Source organism: Acipenser ruthenus, chromosome 25 (genome assembly GCF_902713425.1).
Source record: "Acipenser ruthenus chromosome 25, fAciRut3.2 maternal haplotype, whole genome shotgun sequence".
Classification (NCBI taxonomy): Eukaryota; Metazoa; Chordata; class Actinopteri; order Acipenseriformes; family Acipenseridae; genus Acipenser; species Acipenser ruthenus.
The window spans coordinates 17,811,763-17,833,882 of NC_081213.1; the positions used below are offsets into that span (position 1 = coordinate 17,811,763).

At 38.3% G+C, this 22,120-nt stretch overlaps 1 protein-coding gene across 1 annotated transcript in view; it reads right to left on the reverse strand.

Moving 5' to 3' along the window:
• Positions 1–2,249: 2,249 nt before the first annotated feature.
• Positions 2,250–22,120, reverse strand: part of LOC131696809 (carbohydrate sulfotransferase 11-like) — a 42,495-nt gene continuing 22,624 nt past the window's right edge. The window contains exons 3-4 of the mRNA XM_058999529.1: positions 13,556–13,638; positions 2,250–5,671 (exon numbers count right to left, since the gene is read on the reverse strand). Of these exons, the coding sequence (XP_058855512.1) occupies positions 4,826–5,671; positions 13,556–13,638 (929 nt within the window). The 3' untranslated portion in view covers positions 2,250–4,825. The remainder of the gene's footprint in view (positions 5,672–13,555; positions 13,639–22,120) is intronic.

Sequence of the window (22,120 nt, forward strand, 5' to 3'; positions counted from 1 at the left end):
CCAAACTCTTTACATAGTTTTGAGATGCTGCTAGCCACAATATCCAGTGGTGATAACAGAAACCATTGACTCTCTACTGCTTGCCAAGATAGGAGAGATACGGCCATCCTAACCCGGAGCAGTGCTGTTAGTGTAAACATATTATTACATATACCCATTACTGTCCCTGGTTTGTAAAGTATATCTTTAAGAATCTCCTAGGTTACAGTATTACTAAAAGCAACTTATATACATTATTACACAAATGTTTAGACTGAAGACATTGAGTATTTTGTAGTTCTGGATTTTTCAGTGCCAGACCATGTTGAACAACCACCAGGGATTACTATTTAACTGGTGCAACACATCATTTGTGACCTCTGTATCACATGCTACTGCCTGCATGTGCTTTTCATTCAAAAGGTACCGTTTCAGTTTTTCTTTTGGTGACCGGGTCAGTGGCTAGTTAGTTTCATTACAATATAAACAGAAAAAAAAGTTAAATGGGGTTTGAGCCATGTTTCTCAAATGACCACATGTGTTAAAACATTGTAACTTCCCTAAATAAACAACGTGTTTTAGCCACAGTAAGAAAATATTAACCTCACCTCTTGAAATTGTCTGTCGTGTTTTTAAGGTTAGTGTCACTTCCCCCCACACTTCTCCAGTGTGGAATGTCCCCCTCTCTCCTGAGCGATTTCCGGCAACTCTTTCGCTTCGCGAGCTCCAGAATGAGGATTTCTAGTGAGATGGGAATTTTGGCCCAATGACTACCAAAAAGGAAACACTTACTATTCAGTACATTTGCAGAAATAAAAGTGTCTATTGACAACATTCTTATTTGTATTATTAAATCCTATTTAGGACCCTGTTTTTATTTATTTATTATTGTTTTTTTAAATGCGAGCACTCTTTAAATATTTAGCACATGCCATAAAGATAAACATACTAAAGACTGAAGTTGTTTAAGTGGGCCTACATAGGATTTGATACACATTAAAATCAGTAAGAAAATGAGGCAACAGCCAAGTTAATTGGAAACATACCCTATACTAGTTATATTAAAAGGCAAAACAATTTCTATAGTAAATATTCATTTTTGTCCATCAATTGTAATCAAAACTCCTAACTTACAGGCCCTCCTGTATAAATAATTCTAACTGGTTTAATAGACCCGGATTCCAACCAACCGTGGATTTCCTTGTCTTTTCATTACTGTTTTAATGTATCACATAATACATATCTTATCAGACTTGTCAAATATAATAATAAAAAACAACCAACAACCAAACATAGCAAGGGGGACTGTAAAAAAAAGAACAGATGAATCAGTGCCTGTAGTTAAATCTACCCTTACTGAAAAGCTGGCTGCTTCACTGACGCCTCTGTCCATTATTTGGCTGGAAATGCCTGCTCAGTAGAGTATTATTGTTTAATTGGATTAAACCTACATTGCCAAGTAGAAATTATTGGACACTCGGGTGGGGGTGGGGGTGTCAATATATGTTTTACTAGACACTTGAGAGTTTCAATAGGTTTTATTAAAAAGTCCAAGACATGAACCATCTTAACTTTCTTTTAAAAATGCACTCTTTCATTACTTTTTTTTTTTTTTTTACATAAAAAGGGCACGTTTAATCATGTGAAGAGAGACCTCCCTCTATTATGAAGCTGGCTTTGCTCCAACCAATGTCACTTTTGCATCTGAATTCACGCTTAGAATCACTGGACCAACTTTAAGATAAGTACCTGTATTATTTATATTAGAACAACATCTCAATAAAAATACTATTAACTTCCAGTGATTTTTCAATAGACAATTACACACAAATGAAACAAGAAAATCTTTAAAAAGATAATTAACCACATATGTCAAGTCACTCTGGCCTGCATCAATGGTATACTGTAGGGCAGGGGTTCTCAAACTCTGTCCTGGGGGCCCCCTGTGGCTGCTGGTTTTCATTCCAACTGAGCTCTCAATTACTTAACTACACACTTAATTGAACTGATAATTTGCTTAATTAGACCTTTTTACTTGTTTAAGAGGTGAAAACAAGTAAAAAAGGTCTAATTAAGCAAGTCATCAGTTCAATTAAGGGTCTATTCAAGTAACAGAGCTCAGTTGGGATGAAAACCAGCAGACACAGGGGGTCCCCAGGACCAGGTTTGAGAAGCCCTGCTGTAGGGGGGTCTCTGGAGATTATGCCACAGAATTCACCAATATATAAATCCAAGTATCTTGACTCAGTTTGTAAACAGGTCAAAGTGTCTTTCTTTTTTTTTTTTTTTTTACACTAGTCTTAATACATAAAATATAAGTATTTTAACTTTTCAGCTGTTTAAACCACCCATTCTGAAACATTTGAAATTCACAGCATTCTTGTTCAATAAATATAACCCTATCTGTAACATGGCACAGCATTCCAAAGGAAAGGGTTTGACACTACAGTATGTGATGATGTAGGAACTAGCTGAATAAAAGTGAATATGTTATACAACGTGTTAATTTCTTATTTTTCAATGTATGAATCACCCTGTAATTCAGAGCTTCTCAAACTTGGTCCTGGGGACCCCCTGTGGTTGCTGGTTTTCATTCCAGCCAAGCTCCCAATCACTTAACTAGACCCTTAAATAAACTGATCGTTTGCTTAATTAGACCTTTTTACTTGTTTTCTGCTCTTAAACAGTTGCAGTTCAAATTACTTGTAAAATGTTATAGCTAACTTGAAATCTGCAACTGTTTAAGAGCTGAAAACAAGTAAAAGGGTATAATTAAGCAAATGAACAGTTCAATTAAGGGTCTAGTTAAGTAAATGAGAGCTCGGTTGCAATGAAAACCAGCAGCGACAGGACCGAGCGAGAAGCCCCTCTATAATTTGATTGCAAATCAACAGCCGAAAACAGAAACTGCCCAAACACATTTTCTGGCTTACTCAAGTCTAGAACAAGTATTTCTCTGTATGTCCCGGATCTATAATGTATCACACACATCTTTTCCCCAAAGTGAACACTTTATCATTAATTGAAATGTATAAAGGCCATTGCACACCGATCCATCATTCACCACCAAGGCCAGACTGACTTGACGAGTGAGAGTCACTGTATCTGGAACCTCTTGAAGACAGGTATTTACCATATTGAGTAAAAAGCAACAAATGAAACTAGCTGTCTGTGCACTTTGACTTTTGAATAATAAAAAAAAACAGAAAAAAAAGTTTAAGAAGTAATCTACACAAAGACACCTTGTATCTTTAAACAAGTAAATCACACGAAAACCCTCATTTCAAATTGCAGCTCAGCCACTGACTCTGCACTAACAGCCTGGAAAACAGCACTCTACCCAGATACAGCAATATAAGCGTGTTTATGAACAATACTAAGCTCAACTGAAATCTGATAAAAAAAAAAATGAAAAAAGGACACTACCATAATCTACGGTACATTTTCCTAGTCATTTTACTAGTTTGATCTCCTACTGGTTTATTCAGTCCGATTCTCTGCAGCTGTTTCGGGTTAGATTGTCATGCTTACTGACTATTCCAGCAAACAAATCTTCTAAAAAGGCAACGCGAGGTGAAGGATAATAGTGTGCAACACAAATATTCATCCTCCTGGTGTGCAACACCAATATTCTTCCTCCTACAGAAGCTGGAATATTTACTATGCATGTCAAATTATGATCTAAGCAGAAACAACGAGAGAAGCACACAGGACCACACAATAGGTTATTCAATATAAGAAATGAAACATCAGGAACAAGATGGGTCTTGAAGGTTGTAATCTTTTCCATTTGTTTCATAACTTGCACATATATACTGTACAGTAAAATACAACATCTTCCTGGCAATTATTTAAGGACTAGGTCTGCTGCTGATGTATAGTTCCACATTCCTACAAGGGCTTAAAAAAAGAAATCCTTTATGGCCTGCCAGCAATAAGGTACGTAAAAGAAAAAAAAAATATATATATATATATATATAGTACTGTACTTGCCACAGTATAACAGAGACATTAAAACAGAAAAGCTGTCTCCTTAGAAACACTAAAATCATTCTATTGCCTCCTCTGAAGTAGGTAAGCTACTCCGTATGTAAATTCACCCTCACTAACTGCTGATGAAGCATCCTGTATGGCACCTAATTGAATTTTGACCTGTCTGAAGGTTCCCAAAAAAAGGTCCATATTTGGTGCAGGAAAAGAACAGTCTCTGCATCACAACTAACTACTGCTTCTACTTTCTCCCTCACAAGAGCACAGCTGGCTACACTATTGTGCATCTAAAGTTTATAAGTCTTTGCAACTCAAGCTCATGAGCAGTTTAGAGTATATATCTCGTAATAAATTAAACCTGTTGGAATGGAAATAGACCTTGAATAAATATGTACATTAGGGGCCATCTGCAAACTCGCAAAGCAGAACTACATAAACCTCCAGCATTGCATTCTGTGTGCAATGTTACACATAGATCCTAAAGAAAAAAAAAAAAAAAAACATAGCCTTTGTTGAAGTTCTACATGTGTTGGGATAGCACACAATATGAATACTTCATCTTTACTCTGCTAATGTCTGTTTTGGGGTTAATTGCTCCTCAAACATGCATACTATACATGGGCTATTTTGTGTGCGTTTACTCGCTTAACAGAACTGCTATAAGAATAGGTTTGTGATGTATTGCACAAATATGTATATTTAGAGGCTTAACATCCTGCAAGTTATTTTAAACTTCCAGTTTCTGAGGAAGACATGTCAAGTCCTCAACATCAGCATACACAGCCATCAACACCACCACCACAAATACCTATTGTTCATTAGGTAAAATAAAACATTAAAAAAAAGACAATGCTTCTCATCGAAAGTTCAAGTAGGTTGGTAAGGAGTAGTTAAACAACAAGAAGTCCATTTTGTACAAATTATAGAGTTTTTTCTGGTAGAAGGGGCTGATTTTCTGGAAGAACTGTGCAGTCATGTCGTCTGTAGTTCTAGTGCTCTTGGAGGAGGAAGGGAACTGGACTCTATCACTGACCCCCGCCAGCTGCAGGATGTAGCGGGCGTCCTCGTCCAGAGTCTCGTACTTGCCCACCACGTCATAGTGGATGATGCAGGGGTGGCAGAGCGAGTGTACACGCTCCCAGTGCTCGTTGAAGGGCTCCTCACGCTGGGTGTGGGGATCCACCAGGTAGTACACAAACTCCTCAAAAGACACATCGTCCCCGTGCTCCAGAGCCTCGTCGCTGGGGTCTGGCCGGTGTCGCTTGACAATCTTGGTCCCGTAACGCTTGTGGAAGGCTGTGTTGTACTTCCGGGTGAACTTGTTGCGGTAGGCCGAAACCAGCCGCTCAAAAGGCTCTCGGACGAACGCGAATTTGAGGTAGTTCCTCAGCCTGTGGTTGATCTCGGAGGTGCTGTACTCTGAAAGCGTGCGCAGGTTCGAGGGGACGTGGGCCTCGTTGGCGGGGATTTTCAGGGGGTCCCGGTACTTGCCATCACCTGTCAGCACCATCAGGACACGCTTCCAGTTGGTGCAGGCCACCTTGGGAACGTAGCAATACAGCAGCCCATGGCGGTCGTCCACGATGAGGTGTTTGAGGTCGTCGGGGGTCAGCACTCGCCTTTTCCTGGTGTAAGCCTGGCAGGTCCTGTCCAGCAGGTCTCGCCGGCCCTGGTGGGTCACCTGGGCGGCCGATAGCTCAAACTGGAGGGCAGGGAGAGAGAGGAAAGAAACATGCCTTTCAATTAAAAGTTGTTTAAGAGTTTCGATGGTAAATAAAACAAAACTAAAATCATTAACTAATGAGTTTGCTAATCCTTTAACTCTTTAGTGTATGCTGTACACAATTTTGGGTAGGGGTGTAACAAAACACTAATATGACGATACAATATGTATCACGATATGCAGGTCAGGATGCAATACTGTACCTATCACGATCAAACAATCATTCCTCATTTTTGTTAAACAATTAAATCATATTACAAAACAATGTAACATGCAAAGAAGGCTGTATACAGTTCATGTGCTTACATAATTGTATGCTTGCAAAGCCTGCTTTATACAAGGTTCTCTAAACATGGCAGGGCTGATAAACAACCCAAATAAACAACCTTCCATCCAAAAGACACAGGCAAAACTAAAGGAAATATTGACAAAGCAAAAACCACTGCTTAAAAAAAATGAATTTATAATGGACTCAAATAAAAAAAAAGGGAACAAGACTGCCTGCCAGCAATAGCCTACATAAGGATTACATTAAGAGAGAAAAAGTAGCCAAATGGCGCGCATCCTGAAAGAAGAATGAGTACAGCAATTCTGCCATTATATCAAAACCAAATGGTTGAAAAGGAAGCGCAGTGTGTTCCCAGTATTAATGAAAAGCACGGCTCTGCACAACAGCCCTCCAGATGGACTACAGCTCGACTCGGGGCCCTTCACCAATAAAGCTGAATATATGCATGTAATTCAATTACTGCTTGGAGACCAAATGCACCCAAGTTTGAATCTAGCTGCTTCTATTGTTTGAGGCACTGGCACAGTACCAGTTAGTGTTCTGCCGGGGTCAGCGTTGGTCACATTGCTCACAAGAAACTTGATTTGGTGAATATTAGGTTCCAGATTTCTCCTTAATGTACATGTATTAAACCATAATACCCAAAGAAGCCTACGTACAGGAAAGGAAAAATAAATCCATTACCATCCTAACCTACTCCGTGGAAAGTATAGTACACTAGCCAAGTCGCATGCCCCTGGATTGTCTGTGGCCAGGTTAAGTAGGCTTAAATCACAATATTTTCCTTGAACCATTTTGTTTTTGAAGCGTGCAACAACAATAGAGCATGTAAAGTTATACATACAGGATCTTTTATTGGTTATAAAGAAACCAAGAAATGGCTGCGAAGAGAGCCTTTGGCAAAGCACAGACTACTGGGTTTAAATTTAAGTGTAAATTAGCAAATAAGTGGTACTGCTTTCTTAATGAATTAACCTGACATTTTATGTGTTTATGTATTAATTCATTTATGTACTGGTATTTATTTTTCAGTGAGAAAAAATTCCATCAGGGTATGAAACTAGAATCACCCGCTGCATCAGTGTTCCAGTTAGCCATCATGGGACAAGATGTTAGATGAGGAAAAATAGCTGTAAAACGTTGTACACTGTTCCATTGTACATAATGGAAATAAACAAAAGAAATAATATTTTGTCTTTGCAGAATTTGATGGAGCCTACTGTAAATATTGCATTCATTTTGGTACAAAAACAGTAAAAAATGCAAAGAAACTTGACAGGTTATAAACACGACCTGAAAAAATCTGGGGTTCAGCAGTTACAAAAGTGAAAGAATGTCAAGAAAAAATCAGAATTCCACAAAGCAGCAGTAATAGGTGGCAATGATTTTGTACCTGTGATGCAACAAACTAAAACACCTGTACATCAGGAGTTGGATTCAGCGTATACAGAGAAAGAGTGGAAAAAAACAGGCAGAAGCTATTTTTATATTTGAATAACTCTCAAGTATTATAGTTGTACTTTTTATATGGTACTTAAATGTACTAGCACATGTGTTCCAAACTTCACTGAAAGGAACACTTCCTTAAAGTATGTTATAAATGTGTTGAGGTGAGGTGGGGTCACAGGGACTCTACAAGGCTAGATCTGCCCCTGTTAAATCACCAATTGATTGATTGTGTTCACTGTTAAATAAAACCCAAATCCTACAAGTTATATTCTACTTTTTTTTTTGAGTGACGGGTAGGGGGCAAGTAGATATTTTCTAGCATTTTGTCTCTTGGACAAGTTTATTGCAAAAATTGCACACCCCTGCTGAGGTGATCTGCAGTACTGAGTAGTTTGTAAAGGCAACTTCTGACTTACAGCAGGAAAAATGCTCAAGATAGAGAATAGGGTGTATTTTGGGATCATGAAATTCCTAATACAGTACGTGATATTCCCAAAACACCATCCAATCCTTGGTAAAACAAAAAGCACTTTACCGTATTCATTCATTATTTCTGTTATTGTTTTAAACAAAAGGAACATTGTTTAACCCATTGAAGCAATGTCTTGTTATGCCCACTATTACCATAATTACTCTGTTATTGCCTGGCAATCAAAACATTTTCTAAAACAATAACATAAAACAGTAAGTAATATTTACGGAAAATAACAAACATGAGGGTGAATAAAAAACATTTTTTAAACAAAATCCACGTGGGGGTATAATGTAAGAATGGCTTGTAAAACATGGGTAAAGTAAAGCTGGAGAAGGACTTGAGGTAAAAGGAATACTTGGGGTGGGGAGAGAGTGGTTGTAAAAGTTGTATAAATTAGGTCTGTAGTGTTAGCAGTTTCTGAAATATGGTGGGAGGTTAAAACAAATGGATTCTGTTTTTTTTTCTTCTTTTTAAAACAAGGTACAGCAGTTGTTAAGTCTAAGAATAATAGTTCTTTAAAATATGCATCTGGTGACATACCGCATCGAAGAGCAGTTTTGACTTCTTGGAGTGATTCTCTACACATCCCTGTACCGAGGAGGTAGAGTAGAGAGTAAGAGAAGTACACTGCCAAGAAGAGGGAGCTGCACAGCAATGTACTCCCAGTGGGATGCTAATGTTTGGAGACAATTCTAGTCGCACATGTCTGAAATTCACTTCAGGGTAAAGAGAATGGGACTTCAGCCAACACATTCTTGCCAAAAGTGAATAGACAGCAGATGTTCTTAGAAGGTATCCCCTTTTAGAAAATCAAAACTCCAGTCTTTGCAATCCCAAACATATATCTGTTGTCAAAAAATAAATAAAAAATACTTACATGCCTATTGGTCAAAACAGAGTCTGTTGACATTTAAAATTATTACAATATGTGTCTTCATATTTTACAGACAGAAATAACTAACTAACATTACATTTTTCACAACCTTTGGACTGGTATTCATTATATATAAAAAGTTGTTTGGATGAATTCAATAGGTTTTCCTAGCATATGTTATTAAAGAATGATAATTACTGTTAATTAATGTAGACATTTTCAATAAAAAGTACACTTTTGAATAGGATTTTTAGGTATGTATCGATGATGACGATTCTTGAAACTAAAAAAGTGGAAGACAGTCTTGTACCAGTCTATAGGTTTATCAACCCTACACCCTGCCAGTCACAGCTGTTTACTGTGAGCACTAATGAATTCTCCTGGACTGCATCAATCACAAGATTTGTAAAGGGGATCTCAATAGTCAAGTGGCTGTAAGCTTTGTTTACACACATTATCAGTTCATTAAAACTACATTCTAATTTGCATAAAAGGTGTTTGGGTTCATCCTGCATGGCTGAAACAAATATTAAAGCCCAACAGCACTGTGGTGGCAAGCCCATGCATTGAGGATATTAAAACGGGTTGACAGAGTTCAACAACAGATGAACTGTCCCTGACCGAACAATCAATCAGAATAACGGGTGCAATATCTAATAAACTGTACCAGGGGCCATCTGCTTCTCCTTAGATGGTTTCGTCTTATTGTGCCGAGGAAGTTTTGTCCGTTTGCTACTAAAAGAGCATTACCATGAATTTCACTTTACAAAACAAAACTTCTGCCATAGACAGGGAAGCTTAATCATCCTAATATCCAAATACATATCTAACAGGAATCAAAATATGAAAATATATTTAAAAGTATTAACCACCACTTGCATTTCTTTGTATAGATCCTCAAAAGTAAAACAGTTGTTCTGTCGAAATGCTGTGTATTGTATTTTCTGAAAAGGGACAGAAATAACTACGAAAGTAGATCACGCTATTTATTTTGTCTCCATTGTGTTATGTCCGCATACTCAACATTTAATTCGCAATACTGTCTGCTGTATTGTATATCAGTTTGTCCATTCAAACAATGACAATGGGATATAATACTGTAAAAAAAAAACATGCAGATTTATTACGTTCAGTCATTAAAAGGATCTTGAACGAGTATAGGGATCTGCCATGCTTTATCTAAAAAAAGGAATAGCTTTACTGAACTAGGGTACAGATATCCCAAATGTTTAAATGCAAAACAAAGTATTTTTGTTTTACTGGCTGCTCTTGTAGAATAAACAAAATAACTAGTAAAAATGTAGACGGATCTTGATGAAGCTCCTCATACAGTACTTGATATGAACTGGGTAATGTTTGCAAGAGTGCAACTGCAAAGGCATTTTTTTGGAGAGCATTTAAGGAATTGTAGTAAAATAAAATTAACAAAAAGTTGAAAGAGGCAGTAGTTAGTTCTTTTGAGAAGTTTTATGCTGTTATAAGATTTCCCTCCAACTCTATCGATTTGGCCGGTACAATACTGGCTGTCTTACTTTGGTATCAGATCCTCACAAATTGGACCAAATTTTGAAATCCAATCATGTCCCGAGTAGGCGAACAGTGAATGTGCTTTGTTATGCTATAACCCTTCAAATGAACTTCATGCTTTTCACTAGAATTTGAAATTTAGTACTGCAAAAAAAAAAAAAAAAAAACCCTTACTAAAATCACAAATCTAGGTAAATAGAGCTATTGCATCTATAAACTAAACCCTCTACATGAAATAAACACTAATTAATTCTGACAAATATAATAATGCATTCCTGCCTGTAGCTGTATTTTTTAATGTGCAATTTTATAGTTTTAAAGCCAAAACTACCTTAAATTTGCCCAAACCTTATTATTATAACAGCAACAGCAACAACAACAACGTGCGTGAAGGAGGGAAAAAAAGACACTTCAAATGAAAAAACACATTCATTTTTGAGAACGGTTTTTAAAAACCAGATGAAAGAAGATTGGAGGCTAAAACTTAACCAGCTGTGCGTTGAAAGCAAGCGCCAGCACTGCCTGGTTGTAACATACACCGATTTGTGGGGAAACTAAAAAAATATGAGAAATAAAATATATACAGAATCAACAGGGCGTAAACATGTTCTTACAGTATGATGTGGCCAGCATGTCTTTAGTGTTAATATAATCTGATGTTATACAATTATTGACTGCAATTGAGGCTTACAATGAAAAAAAAAAAGTTGCCCAGACACTGGAGGCTCAAGGGAAACCCTTTTCCAGTATTAGGTAAAATTTTCAGTAACTTTTTTTTTACCAAACTTGCGTTTATTAAACTCCTATTACAAAATGATTCATCCAGTGCAGGGGTGCCCAATCCTGGTCCTGGAAGGCCGATGCCCTCCTGGTTTTTGTTCAAACTGTACACTAAATTGATTAATTGGACCAATTAAGGGCTTGATTGGTCCAATTAAGTAATTTAGGGCACAGTTGCAACAAAAGCCAGGAGGGACATCGGCCCTCCAGCACCAGGATTGGGCACCCCTGATCCAGAGAAATCTGTGATGCTGTGGCAGGTCTGCCATTTTGTTTGTAGTCGGGTGGTGTCAAAGGATCTTTGATTGATTGACTGGGAGTTTAAGGGTTTACTAAAAACACAATATTGACCAGGGAAAAGCAAAATGAAAAAATATAAAAAGTATCAAAGGAAAACAACCTCAACAAAACTACTAAAAAAAGACAACACTTTCAAAACCCTGCTGCACTGCTGGTACAGACTACTGTGAACATGAAGGCAGTTGCAACGCATTTAAATCTATTGTTAACCCCTTCAACCAAAGAAAATGTGCCCTTTGAACTAATTGATTGAACTAGGATAAGCTTATAGGATCAGGATCTAAACCTAAATCACTTTGAACTGTACACTGGAAAAAGAATACAATACAAAACTTGAAATTAAATCAATTGCTTCTCTGTGTCCCTGTGACTGACGTGCTTTGGCCCAAGAGACGCTGCTGAGGTGAAATGACTTAGGAAGGGAAGCAATAACAGACTTCTTGAGAGGAAAGCCTGGAGACGTTCTTTTACTGAGTGTAACCGACACCATGATTGAAAAAGGAATACAACCTGTTTATCAAAATTCTACAACTGAGCCTACAGTATGTGGCAAATGGAATGCCAAACAAGATTTATAGAATTATTTTGTTAGCTACAATCCCTGGGCTGTAAGTAGCATGCCACTATTGTTTGCACATGTATTCCATAGCTTAGACTACATTGTTGACAGTTGGGTAGTTTGAGAACATCCCAGCTGGCTGAGGCTTTAAAACAACATTTCATTTTAACTACATATTTTGCACATTTCTGTGTTACATAATTTGTTTTTTGTAAGCAAATCAGATCAGACAGCACTGTTTTTTAAATTAAACATGTGTGTCTGTGTGCTACCGTCCCCCGGAGACAAAGGCTAGCCCTGCAGGTGTGGAGCTTGTGCCTGTCCTGTGAGCAAAGCACAAAAGTTTAAAGAGGACAGAGAGGAGAAGACGACACTGGGTCTGACTAGGCCGCTCACCTCAGATTGGCCACCCATAGACCACCCAGACGGAAATTCTTTAAAACAGGATTCACTATCTAACTAGTCGCGGTTGACAACAGAACAAATTATATTCAGCTGCTAGATGTCAAGTGGTTTGCAAAAAATGTATAAAAGGAATGGCTTCCTGTGAATGAGGGCAACATAAAATTAGTTTCCTCTTCAGTGCTCGTCTCAGATTTCATCCGTCTTAATCCTAGGCTTGTTAAGCAGCTCGGGACAATAAATGAAATGACGTTCAGTAAACAGCAAACTTTCTAGTAGAATTATTATGAATTAGCAGAAGACATAGCCAAATGTAACTCGTATTGCTTTAACTGTGAAGATTGTTTATTTTACAACAGCTCCCGAATGCAAACCAAGGGTGAAAGGGCATTCTCATGTTAAGCCGCCAGTCTTTGGAGCTTCCTGCAGATCCCTCAGTCAGGCTTGCCCCAAGCCTCTTTCAGTCCTTACTTCACATCAGAATCAGAATGCTTGCCTGAAACGTAACAGTGAAAGCTGCAGAGCAGTTACCAGAACAATGGAAAGGTTGTTTGGAGGGGAGGGGGGGGGGGGGGGGGGGGGGGTCTGCTATGGCCACAAACATCTGCATTTGAGAAACACGGTTTAGGATCTGAAGGGTTAATGTGAATAATAAAAAAGCTACTTAGTTCAATGAAAAAAGCAACAGGGCCACACTATCATCCTCACAACAATAATTATGTAGACAATATTTTCAATATGTGCCAAAAGGCAGCCAAACTTCTGAGAGGTTAACAGTAATGGTGAAGCTCTAAACCAGGATCCTGCTCCTTTTTCAACCACTTTCTAGTCAGATAGAGAAAGAAATTAAAGAAGGGCACATAGATATACTGGACTTCATTATTATTATTTATTTAGCAGACGTCTTTATGCAAAGCGACTTGGAGACTAGTAAGCGAGTCCTTTTCTATTTAATGTAATTGTAATTAGAATTAACTCCAGGTCTGCCTAGTGTATGTATGGTATATTGGCATTAAAGTACCCCATAGGAGGCAGCCACAAAACATACAGGATTTGAAGTCATTACAATGTGTTTAAATGGTTCAGTCAAAGTGTTGCAGGTACAAGGAGGATGATCATACTAAAAAGTACTGGCTTGGTGTTGATAATTATTTGAATCCTGGTGAAAGGAGCAGTGTGAATCGGTGTTGGTGTTTCAGTTTGCCCACCTGGTAACCGTCATAGAGGGTCTGGAGTGGACTTCTCCCAGCTTTCCCTTGCCAGCCGTTCCAAAAATTCCCTTGTTCTGCAGCTGAAGTGAAAAAATATCAGAACATTAGTTGCTTTAGAATGACACAACAGGGTTACTAAGCGCTCACTACAGTGGAAAGTTATTTTTCTTAAAAAAACAAACAACAACAAAAAAAAACTACTTCAGGGGAAATACAAACAAAAAATGATTTGTAAAGGATTCCCTGTATATCTGCCCCATGTGTGGTTTCTGATTTATTGCCTCGATAAATACAGTTCAATCTACCAGGGATCAGAATTAAAAATAGGTCATTAGAATGCCCATACCAAGTTGCTTTAGAATTGGATCAGCGCTTGTATAAGCTAGACAAATGCGTGTCATGCAAACATACATTTAAATCATCCTTTACATTGGTACCATTCTGCATTGAGATCTGTAACCAACTTGGGTTAGTCTGTTCATCACTTTGATTTATATAGTTTGACTGGTACATCATTGTTTATAAGGTTATCCTTGGCAAAATCCCTAAAGTTCATACAGAATTTGGAAAAAAACAAAAAAAGGCATTCAGTTTTAATGCTCTGTAGTCTTAAAATAAACTTGAGGATGAACCAAACTCAGTGTTTTGATATCTCTAAAGAAGTAGAAAAAACAGGAGAGTTTCTTTCATGGAAACTAAAATAAACACATTTTAAAAAAAGACCATCAACCTACAGTATTCATGTAGAAAAAGTGCATTTTAACAAGAAAAAAAAAGTGAAGACACATTTTACACCAGATAAACTCTTCAGCTCTTATTGAAAACACCAGGGCGAATTTTGTCTTAATTGATTCATGTTTCCCCCTCTTTTGACATTTAGAATCTCTTCTCAGCCAAGGAGCAAATTGTGCAGCAGCTGATGCTGAAGCAGTCATAACAAACTGAGTTCAAATGAGTCCCTGATCAAACAGTTATAGGTCAGGTCTCCACAGGAGCCAGTTCTGAAGAGCCGAATTGCTCTGGGGCCTAGCAAAGATAGAGTGCATTGATCTGGTGTCAACGAGACACGATTTACTGTGAATTCTGAAATTCAAGATTTACCCACGGACGTGTCTAGGGGAAACAGAATCAAAACAGAGGCAATGGTTTTACGGTTTTAAAATTACTAAAATCACAGGGATCAGAACATAATCTGAATCCGGGGGCTTCCTCAGTCCAATCTTTTAACACTCTACTCTACACCAATGCACAAATGACAGTGCTATTTCATGTTGGGAGTATTTAGTGCAGGAGCAATAACGTTGCTGCCCAAAACATGAAAGCAATGGAGTGACAAGCTATAGTGGTACAAAGGGAATCCTTTATAAAATGTAAAACTCCAAGGGATTATTAAAGTACATCATAATTCATACACTAAACGCAGAGGAAGGCAGCCTTGGAATTTCCATTGCAGGACTTTTCCCCAACCAGTTGAACAGTTACTTAACTGACCCTGCTTAAACAATGAAGGACCAAGCTGGAATGAAGTACTGAAATGGAATAAACTGGATCCTTGCTTAGTGGGCTTGCCAATGGAACTCCACAACAAAAAAAAAAAATCATGGAAGGAGTGAAAGTGGGGCTGAAGCCCATCCTACACATCTGTTGCTGACTGCAGTAATACAGAACAGAAACATCGGAGAAATGTAACTCAAGGGTCCAGTCTGAGTTTGTCCTTTCAGCAAACATTCATCTTTCCACTTTTCCCCCATGCTAAACATTTCCTTAAGCAAGGGATTTTATACAAACGTTACTCTCATTTTAAAGAACTCTGTCTGTGCACAAAGCCATTCCCTCCCTCCTTGTGCTTTTCTCTGCATGATCCCCTTGTTGGAAGAATGCCTTAATTGGTTTTGCAAATGTGCCAGTGGTGAAAGAGATTACTTTACACAGAAACATGGGGGCAACCAAACTACATTCCCAGCCCAGACAGACAGTCTCCAAGGGGCTGAAACAGTCAGAGCTACAATGGCTTAGTCCCACAGACTTCTTATACACGTTCCTATAAAACTGTATTGTAAGAGACACCACAAAAATGTACCTTTTTTGCATAATGCTGTTATTATACTACATGAATGAAACTACTGTGTAGTTTTGCTTGGGACAACAGAGGCTTGTGTAATACAAGCATGTCTGGAATTAACTACTGTTACTAAATTGGAAATATAGGCTACACATTTAATCTGAATCTTTAAGTGCTTTCAAATATGAAATCACCCCTCACCTCATTTGAACAGTAATAGTGTCCTTTTACACAATACTATATATAAAATACAGTGCACTCCGTTTATACGAAGCACATCCGTCCCGGATGATTTGATTCTTATAAGCTGCTGATTCTTAAAAGCGGACCGATATGATTACTGTGGTGAAGTGCTGCAGAATCCGTATGTTAGTTTGAGAATAAGAGCTTGGTTCCCTGCAGTGTAACGGGTTGATCACTAGGTGTCATGAGTTCCCGCATGTATGCACGCCTCTGGAAAATTCCGAGTTGTTTGCTTAACGAATTAAGGATAATGGTCAACTGGTTAACTGCTTGTTAAAGTTAATATCACCTCGATAAAGGAGGGGGGGGGGGTATAAAGGAGTAAGGAAGTAGAAGCGTGCGTGCATGCATTGCTGAAGAGAAAGAAACCAAGTATTGTTTAGTTAGTGCTCCAGCCGAGAGCTAGGTTTATTTTGCTTGTTTTATTAGGGTTTGTTTCCCCACTGCACTGTAATAAAAATAAAACCAACACCACTTTTAAACTGTAAATAAAGACTCCAGCCTGATCATTTACACTGCCCTCGGCCACATCACGTTACAATTCGCAAAAGTGCCTCCGCACATCAGCAGTTTAAAGTATACAAATGTCAATGGTGCTCAATCACTGAGGACAATACATCAAAACAAGCCCTTGTGGGTTAGCAGCTTGTTATATGATCACGATTATGTTTACTCAAGGCTGGAGAATCCTATTTTACTTCAGTATACTTGAGACACGATCGTCTCGTGAAGGTGCCTAGTTTAACTGCCGTGAGGTGTTATGTGTAATGGCCTTTTAATTAAAATGACATTAGGAGTACAGTATTTTACTGTCAGGACTACCACTGCATTTAAGCATCAGTTACGATGCAAATCTCAGTTTTTCACTAAGCGGAGATGCCACCCCTCCCTCCCTCACCGTGCCACGCCACAATCCTCCTCCTTCTACATGCATATCACACAGTAACAGTGCTGTACTCGGTATGTATTCAATGAATTTGTATTCACTTTATTGTAACAAATTTTCACTTACAGAGAACACAAAAAACATAGCTGCACAATGCAGTAGTCCACTTGCTGTCGTTGCATGATCCACACTGCATACATGCCTAATCACGTTAGATGTGATCAAATTCAAATTCAAAAACAGCTTTATTATTTGGACAGGAAATGTGAGCAAGAGTTAATGACATTCTTCAAAGACAAACAAACACTTGTTTCCGTATTATTTTGTGAATCCTGGCAGCGAATGTGCTAAAAAGCCTTTTCATGTGACAATTACAACAATGATACCACAGGTCTATGCTGCCAAAATAATTGAATTGTACTGTACTATGCAATTGATTTGAAGCTTTGCCAGGTCTTCAGCTCTGCCAGGTCTTCTATAGATATGCTGCCATAATCCAACACTTTGAAAATATCTTGGCTGACCAACTATAAATGAGATACTGATAAGTATTGCATTTGACTGTTGTTGCTGCACATTTGTTTTATCCCCGCATGCCAACAGAACTGCATGTCTTGGATAATAGCTATATAAAAAAAATACAAAGGAATTCAAAAATCTCTCTCAGGTTTGTCATCAAGACTTTTCTGGCAGGCCCTGTCTAGGACAGGCTCCAATAAAGAAGCAAAGTGTGCCCCCTGTGGAACAGTACTCTGGTAATAGACTAGCCCTGTCATAAACCTTGAGATCAGATCAAGCGGAGTCTACGCAGCCACCATTTGTCAGGACATTAAGAACGAACCATAAAACATTTTTCCTCTAGATATACAATCATGAATTCTCGCTGTACTGCAGTGGATCAGCTCAAGCCCTTCACCTTTTGATGGTTTGGGTTTTGGTCTCAACCTTGCCCTCAGATTAACAGTAGGTCAACTGAATAAATAAGAGGCTAGGCCATAATAATCATAATAATCATCATAATAATAATACCCAGCTGTACACAATTTCTTTGAAGCATTTCCATTGTTACAGTACTTTCTTGAATTTGAATACATTCCTCTTCCACATGAATACAAATAATACTGATCTTTGTCTAGTGATTTGTACAGCTGTTCTGAGATGAAGTTGATTATGTACACTACCGGTCAAAAGTTTTAGAACACCCCCATTTTTCCAGTTTTTATTGAAATTTAAGCAGTTCAAGTCCAGTGAATAACCTGAAATGGTACAAAGGTAAGCAGTAAACTGCCAGAGGTTAAAAAAAAAAGTTTAAGTTGCCAAAACCTGAAAAATAATGTACATTTCAGAGTTATACAAAAAGGCCTTTTTCAGGGAACAAGTAATGGGTTAACAACTTACAGCTGTTCTGCAGCAATGGAAGTAAATTAAGCCTTGAAAGTTGATGCTAACAATTCCTACAGGTGTCCCAACTTTTGTTGATTATTTACAAACCCTCTGTCTGTATAAAAGAAGTGTTGGAACAGACTATGTTACTACACCCTCTTAAGCATTATTTGGACAGTATTGTACTGCAGGAAGTAGTATATTGCTCTCATAATGGCGAGAAAAAGGCAATTAACAAAGGAAGACAGACAGACCATTATAACCCTTAAAAGTGTAGGCCTTTCCTTTAGAGAAATTGCAAAGAAAGCCAAGGTGTCAGTGAGTACAGTTTCCTACACCATCAAAAGGCACTTGGAAACTGGAGGAAACTGACAGGAAGAGGTCTGGCAGACCCAAAGCCACAACAGAATCAGAAGACAAGTTTCCGAGAGTCAACAGCTTGCGTGATAGGCGGCTCACAGGACAACAGCTTCAAGCACAGCTTAACACTGGTCGAAGTAAGCAAGTCTCAGTTTCAACTGTGAAGAGAAGACTTCGAGCTGCAGGTTTGACAGGTCGAGTGGCAGTAAGAAAGCCATTGCTAAGATGGCAAAATAAGAAAAAGAGGCTTGACTGGGCCATGAAGCACCGCCAGTGGACTACTGAAGACTGGAAGAAGGTCTTATGGACCGATGAATCAAAATTTGAAATCTTCGGTTCATCACGAAGGATTTTTGTACACCGTCGAGTAGGCGAAAGGATGGTTCCTCGGTGTGTGACACCAACTGTCAAACATGGAGGAGGAAACGTGATGGTCTGGGGCTCTTTTGCTGGATCCAGAGTAGGCGACTTGCACAGAGTGAGTGGCACCCTGAACCAAAACTGCTACCACAGCATTTTGCAGCGCCATGCAATACCCTCTGGTATACGTCTAGTTGGTCAGGGGTTCATCCTACAGCAAGATAATGACCCAAAACATACCTCCAGGCTATGTCAGAACTACCTTAGAAGAAAAGAACAAGACGGTAGGCTTCAAATCATAGAATGGCCAGCACAGTCGCCAGACTTAAACCCCATCGAGCTGGTTTGGGATGACCTGGACAGAAGGGTGAAAGCAAAGCAACCTACAAGTGCAACACATTTGTGGGAACTTCTGCAACAGTGCTGGGAAGAACTTTCCGAACAATATTTGATTTCCATTGTAGAAAGAATGCCACGAGTGTGTTCGGCTGTTATATCTGCAAAAGGTGGCTACTTTGAGTCAAAAATTTAGATTAAATTTTGTTAAACAAAACGATTCCATGATTTTTTTTATCTCCAATTGTTTATTTGTTCTATGCTTTAATTTCAGAGTACATTGAGACATTAAACTGTATAAATTTCAATAATAACTGGAAAAATTGAGGTGTTCTAAAACTTTTGACCGGTAGTGTATATTACCTGCCTGTGATGTATGCAGTCTTATTATCCTATGTATACTTACAAACAAGCAATTTTACAATTGGCAGATTCGATTTGTCTTTTTTTGTTGTTCCAACCTCTTTACACATGACCATTTATCATGTTGGGATCTGACAAACTGTTTCTGTTTCTACACGTTTGTTGCAGCGACTTCTGAAATCAAGATAAAAGTTCCCCTCCCCGCCAGTCTGACATCGACTTCCCTTTTTAAATGCTGACCCTACAGCCTGCGAGAGCTCATGACTTTGTGGCGAGCCATATCATCTCCTCCCACCTTCAGCACCTCTCTCTCACCACAACTTCTACAGTATTTCACAGTTAAACTGTTAATGGTAATAACAGTCTAACCAGTTGCAACATCTACCCTTGGACCAAAAAATCTAATTAATGTTTACAGACTGGTTTCACTCAGTCTAATCTTAGACTACTTTAACTAAAGTAACATTATCAAGGACAAGGGTCAAAAGTGAAGCATTTCCACAAAATGACATTTTCTTGGCATATGTATATTTTCCCATGTGTACTGAATCCAATGCAGGACCACTTGTGCAATTTTGCTCATATTAAAAGAGAATTGTCCTAGTTTTAATCATTTTTAAATGCAAGCACCACCGTTAAACTATATCAGCTTTTAATATTTATCACATCTCATAATGGTAACATCCTCAACACTGACGTTGTTTTAAGACGGTGGTTTACTGTACAAAAATAATACAAATAAAAAAATAACAATACAAAAATACCCCCTGGTAATTCCATTAAAAAGGTGAAAAAATAGAAAATATTAGATTTTTGTCAGCATGTTGGCAAAATTCCCAATCTCCTACCAAATCAACTATTCTTGTGGTCGGTAATAGGCTTCAAGCAATGTTAACCACCACTAAGAACTACATTCTTCAGTACTGACTATTGGTCAATGCATTCATGTTCTCTGAACCTAAATGAGCGATTCCTGGAAGGTGACATAGGTATTACCAACAAGGCCTGAATTAATCAAATACAGTGCATATATCTGAGGTCAGTTCAGTACAAACACCAATAGTTTCTGTATCACGTTCAAGAATTCCAGTTTTCCCCTGTCAGTTTGTAAGGGTGGCACTATATTTAGATTCAGTGATATCATTATTTTTTCAACATTACTAATGCCAAGTCTCCAACACTGACCAGTATACAGTACCCTAATGTAACAAGCCAAAAAGCAGTCAATCTGGATACAAGCCACTGGGCAGTTCTGAGAGAAACCAGACAGAAAGTGCCTTCTTAAACCTCTGTTCAAGCACAGAATCCTTAAAAAGCTAGAAATACAACATTACCCTGATTTTCAAATTTAAATAGGAATTCTAGTGACTAGATCCCAGCATTTTGAATCCAAGCTGATCAAATAACTAGCAGTATCCCAAGACTATAAAACACCACGTACTGTACATTGATCGTGCAGTATCTGATGCTTTGTTAATACCATTCTTGTGTATCTCAGCTCTGTTCAGTTCTGATCAATGCAACCTGCTCTACATAATATATTGATAAGGGGTGTTCAAACAAATGTACAGCTTATTGGATCATAAAGCTGCCTGCACCAAGAGTATATCATTCCCTCTATGTGACTAACCATGTTGGCCTTTGCTTTCAGATCTGCCAACGACAGTCACATGGTCATTTTAAGAACCTGATTAAAAAGCTATGATGCAGGGCATTGAGCTCTCGAGCTCCTTCGCTTGAGTTCTACCCGGAATGTAGAGACAAGTGAGATTTAATTTTGATCCAGACTTCTTATACAGCAAGCAGTTTGGAGCCTATTTTAGTATAACTTCTTTTACATGAAGAACACTCTATACATGAAAGTGCAGCGCTAGGGTACAAAAGCATTCAGTTTCATTTCCAGGACACAATACCCAACTGACTCGTTTTACTTTTAGAACAGATTGCAAGTGCAAGTGAAACTGAAGTCAAAACCCCCCGCCTCCCCACATGACCGCACACACAGAAGAGAGACAAAAAAGGTGACAAGGCTGACCACATACTGTAAGGCTATCGTTCCACTGGGCCTAGGGCGGAAGCCGCATAGAGTTCAGGATTATTGGTGATTTGAAAGCATTATCAATCTGACTGCATAGTGGCTAGCAAAACAGTGTAATGTGCAGGGCTAGCAATATAAATTTAAGACTACAGCTATGGCCACATGTTTTGCATCACCTAGAATTTTAGGATTTAGACACAAAAAACAATTTAGATATTTTATTTGGTTTGTCTGTTTTTTGTTAAGTATAGGGACAACTACAAACCAGTACGTAATTCAATGTGTTGATGTAACATTATTCAGCAGGTTTCATTAGACTTTATCAACCAAAATTCGTTAATGCTATATGGCGATGCAAAACTTTTGGCCATAGCTGTACAAATCATTATTTTTCTAATATAAAATACACATTACCTTTTTGATTATTTATAAAAGGGAAGGAAACATTTGGGGGATCGATTTCTTGTTTCAAAGGCTGGAATACATTGTGTGTGTGTGTGTGTGTGTGTGTGTGCACACACATTGGTGTAG